The sequence below is a fragment of the Cynara cardunculus genome, unplaced genomic scaffold (assembly GCF_001531365.2).
Source record: "Cynara cardunculus var. scolymus isolate 2C unplaced genomic scaffold, CcrdV1 Un_Scaffold_1931, whole genome shotgun sequence".
Classification (NCBI taxonomy): domain Eukaryota; kingdom Viridiplantae; phylum Streptophyta; class Magnoliopsida; order Asterales; family Asteraceae; genus Cynara; species Cynara cardunculus.
Genome location: NW_020200919.1, coordinates 29,279 through 37,055, shown reverse-complemented (window position 1 = coordinate 37,055; position 7,777 = coordinate 29,279). Strand labels below are relative to the sequence as shown.

At 36.7% G+C, this 7,777-nt stretch overlaps 1 protein-coding gene across 1 annotated transcript; it reads right to left on the bottom strand.

The window, feature by feature from the left end:
* Nucleotides 1-1,322: 1,322 nt before the first annotated feature.
* On the bottom strand, nucleotides 1,323-2,084 carry LOC112502789. The gene has a single exon (XM_025106799.1). It carries the CDS (start codon nucleotides 2,082-2,084, stop codon nucleotides 1,323-1,325), a length of 762 nt encoding a protein of 253 aa, XP_024962567.1.
* Between the last annotated feature and the right edge of the window lie 5,693 nt (nucleotides 2,085-7,777).

The window sequence follows — 7,777 nt, the reverse complement described above, 5'->3', positions numbered from 1 at the left end:
TCGTATTTCATAAAGGGTCCTTGGTGGCTCCCATTTCTTAATAGCGTCTACCTTGGCCGGATCTACATTTATTCCTTCTTAAGTCACCACATGCCCTAGAAATTGAACTTCTCGGAGCCATAACTCACACTTCAAAAACTTCACGTATAATTTTTCCTGTTTCAGCAACCTTAAAACCGCACGAAGATGCTGCTCATGCTCATTCTCAGTACGAGAATAAATTAAAATATCATCTATGAAAACAATGACAAACTTATCTAGGTAAGGCTTGCATACTCTGTTCATCAAATCCATGAAAGCTGCAAGTGCATTTGTCAACCCAAATGGCATTATTAGAAATTCATAATGCACATACCTAGTCCTAAAAGCTGTTTTAGGCACATCCTCTTCCCGGACCTTCAGCTGATGATAACCTGATCGTAAGTCGATCTTTGAAAAATAACGGGCACCCTGAAGTTGATCGAAAAGATCATTAATCCGTAGAAGTGGGTACCTATTCTTTATGGTTACTTTGTTAAGCTCGCGGTAATCGATGCACATCCGCATTCTGCCATCCTTCTTGTTAACGAAAAATACGGGCGCTCCCCAGGGCGAGGTGCTAGGGCGTATAAAACCCTTGTCTAACAACTCCTGCAACTGAGTCATCAGCTCTTTCATTTCTGACTGTGCAAGATGATAGGGTGTTCGAGCTACAGGTGTAGCTCTCGGTACAATATCAATCTGAAAATCTACCTGTCTCTCGGGTGGTAGACTTGTCAGGTCATCTAGAAAGACTTCAGGAAACTCCCTCATAACAACAATGCCTTCCATACTCTTTTTCTCTTTCCTAGCATCTATCACATATGCCAAATAACTTTGACATCCCTTTCTTACACACCGCCTCGCTTTAACTAGGGAGATCATGCTAGATTTCCTATTTCTTCCATCTCCATAAATTACTATGGCTCCATTATCGGGTAATTCAGTCTGAATTATCTTTTTGTTACACATAATTCTTGCCCAGTTTACAACTAACTAGTCCATTCCAATTATTATATCAAATTCCTCGAGAGTCATAAGGAGTAGTTTTAACGGAATCGAACAACCATCTATCTGAATAATGCAGTCATCATACTCCTCTCTAATTATCACCCTATTATCATCGGCAGTTTCTACCTCTACGGCTGAACTTAAAGGCTTTGGTACTCTATGCAAATAATCACAAAAAATTGTAGACACAAAAGAACGGTTTGCTACAGAATCAAAGAGTACTCTAGCACGTACAGAGTTGACCAGAAAGGTACCTGGCACCACGTCTGGTGTCTCCTCGGCCTCTGTTGCTGTCATGTGGAAAGCTTTCCTTTTGACTTAGTTACTTCAGGTCGCCTTTCCTCCCTTTTTCCATTTCGACTTCCACCTTGACTTGTCGTATGCTCATTTTTCTTCTGAGGGCAATTTTTTTGTATATGGTTGGGTGACTTACAAATGAAGCATAGTCGCTCCCTTCGCTCAACCTTGCAATCCTGAGACAGATGTCCTGGCTTCCCATATTGGTAATACATCCTTGGCTTAACCATGCATTCTCCTTTATGCACACGGTTGCATTTAGGACATGGTTTAGCAGCTTGCTCTTGCCATGTCTTCTTTTCTGAACCCATAAACTTTGGCTTCTTGGTTTCATTGCTTGGACCTTCCCATTTTCTTTTTATTTGGCCCCGCTCATCATCTTGACGATTCATCTCTTTCTGTCGAATTTCCACAGCGTTTACTGCCTCCTGAAATGTGGTTGGACTCATAGTAAGAACAAATTCTTGAATGGATGCTTTCAGTCCCCAGATGTACCGCTCTACCCGTCTTTCCTCAGTCGAAACATAGTGCTCAGCAAACCTCGCTTTTTCTGTAAAACTTGTTGTATACTCCCGGACTGTCATGATTCCTTGTTCCAACCTTAAAAATTCCTCTTCCAGTTGCTTTATCGCAGTTCGAGGACAAAACTTCTCATTAAATAATACCTTAAACTCACCCCATGTCACTCTTGCCACAACCTCTTCGCCCCTTAAGTTCGTAATTATTTCCCACCAGAAAAGGGCTTCTGATTTTAGCATAGATGTCACATATGTCACCTTATCTTCCTCCCCACACTTACTGATTTTGAAAATCACTTATGTCTCTTTTATCCACCTCATAGCTGCCACTGGGTTAGGGTCACCTTGAAAGGGTTGGGGCTTACATTCTAGAAAGGTCTTATAATTACAACCTTGTTGTCCCATTCCCGTGTTGACAGACTATTTGGTCTTGACCTCTCATGTCAGTCTTCTCTCTTGTTTGAATCGCTAATATCTCCTCTTCTATTGCTTATCACCCTATCCTCCTGATTTCTCAGCTCTGCCTCTCGCACCCGAGCTATAACTGCAAGCAAGGCAACTTGCAAGGCTCTTGTCACCTCCTGAGAGATGATGCCTACAGGGGTAGCAATGGTTGCCCGGGTTCGTCCTCGCCCCCTGCCTCGACCTCTTCCAGATGCAGAGCTTTCTTGCACAGAGGGCTTAGGTTCATTTTGTGTCGCTAGAGTCCTACCTCGCCCCCTTCCTCTTCCTCGACCTCGTCCCCGCGTGCTAGCGGTCCTTGTGGCTGCAGCCGATGCTGGTCGGGTCTCTTGTACAATAGGGGTAGCTCCTATAGGTGGTGGGTTTACTGCATCGAGTGTAACCGATGCTGTCTTTCCTGACCGTCGCGACATTATTGCTGTGTGTGTTAAACATTTACATTTATAAGCATATTTATTCATAACTTACTAATCCAACATTCACTCAATAAGATTAAACACTAAAATAATATATTGCTTGCAAAAGATAAGTCAATACATAAGTCTTGCTTACTACGCCAAACTGGCTATTACATAAACCAAAATAAAACAAAATAAACCAAGCTCAAGGCCGGTTAATATCCAAAAATATCATAACCAAACCAAAAGTACTTAACGCAAGACTATGTTTCTTTCTCACCCTCTCACTCAAGGCATGTCCGTGGGTAATTAATGATCTTTACAAATTCCTCATAAGTGTCACCTGGACGGTATTTCCAGATAAATCCCAAGCTCGGGCCATGATGGTATTGGTGTGCCCAGTTGGAAAAATACTCCTTGGTCAAGCTTACATATTTCAAGGCGACTCCACAAAAATAGCAAGCACGGTCTCCCAATCGCACTTTCCAAGACCGGGCGGCAATCCTTCTTTTCCACTCTAACTCCACACACTTCCACGCCATGTCGTGGTTGCTCTCCCAAAGTTCATTATTTCCTTTTAACACCTTGTTTAACTCTCCCCCTAAGTTAACATGTTCCATTTGTAAGTTGTTCAACCACAATTCCACTTTGGTCTTTTCCACTTGAATCTTAGACAATTCTGTTCTCAGTTCAGCATTCTCACCACGTAAATTCGTTATATTCTCTTCTAAGTCCGCACGAGTAGGCATGCGTGGGGTGTACTCCTCATAAGGTTCCTTTATTGGATCATAGGAAGAATCCTCTAAAGGTGTGGGTTGAGATGGCTCAGCCCTTGAAACACTCACGTGACTCCTAGAACTGCTCCTCAACCTCCTAGAGTGTCTGCTACTGCGGCTAGAGCTTGTACGGTCACGTTCCCCGATTCCACGCCTTGGTCCTAGTCTAGCTACCACACTACCTCTGACCCTACCTCCTCGATGGCCAATGCTCCTAGTATGCTTGGTATAAACCATATTCCTACAAAATCACAGTGAAGAATATATCATCTTCCAACACACTTCCAAAGCTTAAAAGCAAATTAACCAACTATAACAATATTAAATCATATAACCTTTTCCCCGTTTCTATCTTTTGTACTCCATCTCAGTTTATGCTTAGGCTAAAGTTAATAACCTATTTCTCTTAAACCTGGCTCTGATACCACTTGTAAAGACCCAATTTTTTTTTCTTCTTAATATAATAATCGTTCATGTATAAATAAGTCATAAAGTCTAAATAGTTTAACGCAACGGAAGTATTTTTTTTTAAACTAATAAAACTTAAAAGGAACGTTTGTCTAATGATATCCATATCAAATCCCAGATAGTCTCCACGCCAAGTCTTTATTCCGCAATAGCCGGTTCTAAACTTTCTCCTTTCCCTTGCTACTATTCCCGAGAATGAGACGATCTGGTTGCATAATTGTTTTTTAAAGGAGTTGGGTGAGCCAAGGGCCTAGTGAATTATCGGTTTTAATGCATACACCACGTAAAAAATAGATTTCACAAAGAATCATAATTTATCATCCATACAGTTTAAACAACACACTTTACAAAGTTAGTGGCGTTACGGGAGATGACTACCTCACACAGCATTACTTGGCGAACTCACATAGCATGTCCGCACTTACGACTTAGACAAGCTCAAAAAGCATGCTTGTCATTATGGAATCATACCGTAGTACAACCCCCATTGCCACACAACATATTTTATAAAATAAGACACGTTTTTACTCATACATGATAATCAAATATACCGGGAAAAATTCCAACAAGCTTGCATACAATTGTAGATAAAATGTGCAACCATTTTAAGGAAAGTCACGTATAACTCACAGGACAAGTCGTTGCCCCAAGCGTTCTTTTAAGTGGCTAGCGTCTCCTTACAAATCAAAGACCATAATGTTGATTGTAACATACGTCATTCCCTAGAGATGATCGACTAGTACTCTTGACACTTTTTATTTATTTATTTATTTTTATTTTTATAAACCATGCTTACCCATTTGTTTACTATTTAATTTATATATATATATATATATATACCTATTTAACTATATATATATATATATATATATATGCATGATGGTGCATGCATTAAAGGCATATGTATATATATATATATATACACGCACAAATCATAACTTCACCAAGTATGTTTTTTTCCTTATACCTTTATATATATATATATACACATACATATATATATATATATACACACACACACACACTAAACATAAGTTCTCTCTCCTAGAACCGACACAAGGGTCACAATTAAACAACCCGGTGTGACGGGGATTACCGTTGTGACGAACGATAGAGGTGAGCGGTGACCATTTGCCACCGTTGCCCAATGGAAAAAAACCCGGATGATCGAACGACTAGAAGACAAGAGATACAAATGTCTTACCGATTAGTGTCGAACTAGACACGTTGTAACGAACCTCTGTCCTCTTCTCCGGCGTCCACTAGCTCTCCTTGATGATGGATTTCTTTATCAAGCTGGTTACTATCACCATCCTTGTTATACCCTCCAATCGGCGGTTTCAAAGCATTTGAACCATCCCACCATAAATGGTCGGTGGTTACTTAGTCTCTTGACTTGCATAAGCCACCCTTTCACCTACCCTTAACCCCTACAATTATTATTATTATTATTATTATTATTATTATTATTATTATTATTATTATTATTATTATTATTATTATTATTATTATTATTATTATTATTATTATTATTATTATTATTATTATTATTATTATTATTATTATTATTATTATTATTATTTTCTTTGGTTATTACATATACACTTTTACACCTTGACTATCCTACTTTCAATTCCGCTGTACAGCCTTCTGTTCATCCTATTTTTTACCATACTTAGACTCATAACTAGCCAATGACTTACAAAGACTAAAAAAAGTATTATCTTATAGATTTCTAATGAAACTGACCTCACATTTTTATGATTTTTCAGTGATTTATTATGCATTTTACAGCGAAAGAGCTCCAAGCTATCAAAATTCAGCTTTACAGCATAGTACATGTTGTAGTTTTTACCCATCTTAACTTCAATTTCACATTTTCAAGATGAATTGTAGTTTATTATGTTATCTTTCCATTGACACTAATCTCATATTCATACGATTTTTATTCAATTTTCTACGAATTTTCAAAATCAGAGTTGTAACCATATTATTTCAATACCAATTCACCCATATAATCCATTATAATGTCCAACTCTCTTGTATTTCAATACCATCTTCTGGGTTTCATCTCATATATTACATATTTTTGACAAAATTTCAGAAATTTTTATCATTATTTAGCATATAAACATGATTTCCCACATTAAACATCACTAACAATGTTTAATCGCATGGCTTTCATACTAATGCATCCAATTATTCCAAGTTTCTTTCTTGATTAAACTATAATCATCATCAAACAAGCCTAATCTATCATCATCTTTTTATAATATTTCAAATGCCAAACGAAACCTTCTTGATTATCACTAACTACATGGAATAAACTTGAAATTAGAAGCATACCTTTGATAATTATCACATATTCTTCAAGAATCTGACATTAACCATCAAGAATTGAAAGATTTAAGCCCAAGTGTGTGAAAATCACAACTTTGTGTGTGTGTGAAAGTTCGAGAGGTGAAATAACCATTTTAGAGTGCAAAAACCTGGTTTTGATCTATTTTGGTCAACAAGTCAACCTACTTTGCCACTGTTGGCAGATTTAGTCCCTCATGTGTATCTTGGTCGTTTCAACTTCATTTCGCATGAAACTTTCCACATTTCTTAGTTAATCTATAAGAAGCTTAAGTATAAAATTTCAGCCTCTAATTCGATCCAGAAGTCCATATTCGAATCTAACTTTGATATTTTTCACTTATTTACTACAAGAACATGGGTTCCCCTATATGACCTTATAGTGCACACTTAGACATTTTTTTTGTGCACTTTTCTCATTTTCACCTTTCAACTAACATAAACAAGAACAAACCCATAATATACTTTATTGACTTAGTTAAACATATTTGGCAATATAAATGGACTTTTAGTAAGTTGGATGTTACAGTTTATTACAATTGAAGATGCTTTTGGAGCAACAATCTACATGGCCTTATCCTTTCACTTTGGTATGTTAATCTTTGATAAAGTGTAGAACTTTTTTGATTATATAACTTTAAGCTCATATATCCGTTTTTTAGTTGTAGGTTGTGCATGACGGAGATTGATGTCTCTCGTTTGTAGGGCACAATAAGATTTTTGTATTTATGTTATTCTTGTTCGTTACTTAGTTTTGTCATGATACAACTTTCTGGTGGATACATAGCTTGGTAGTTGATACTCATATAAATACTTGTACAACTTCGAATTTTGTTCTATCGAATCACTCTCATATATGCTTTTAAACGTAATATTACAGAAGGATTTTATAATTGGATTATGCGTCTCGCATTATAGTCATTTAGGATGCTTTTAGTGTTAATTATTATAGCCTATTAGGACACTTATTTAGTATTACTTAGTTCATTTTATAGGACTCTAAAATTTGTTTCATAATTATATAACTTATTAAGATAAATATTTTGGTACTATATAATTGTGTTGATCCCAGATGTCTCAGTAACACTAATAATCGAGTTAAGAATAACCAAATTATAGTGTTTTAATGAACAAATTGATGAACACTCAAGAATAAATTATGACATTAAAGAACAATCTTGAGTGTCAAAAGTTTCACTTTATTAATAAGAAAAAAGTTAAAGCGACATTTAATACAATAGGGCTAATCACCAATTTATACTAGTATGCTAATTAGAAGATAACTATCTAGTGAGACTATTTAGGTAATCTTCTATTAACAGATAATGTTTATTTAAACTATGGATAAGCTATAATTTTAAGATAAACTTGAAATCCAGCTGTCGACTTGTCATCTYCAGCTRTCTTTSATGGGATGATGAATCAACCTTATCTTCATATCTTCATCGTATGCCTCTAGTTGAATTGTTGA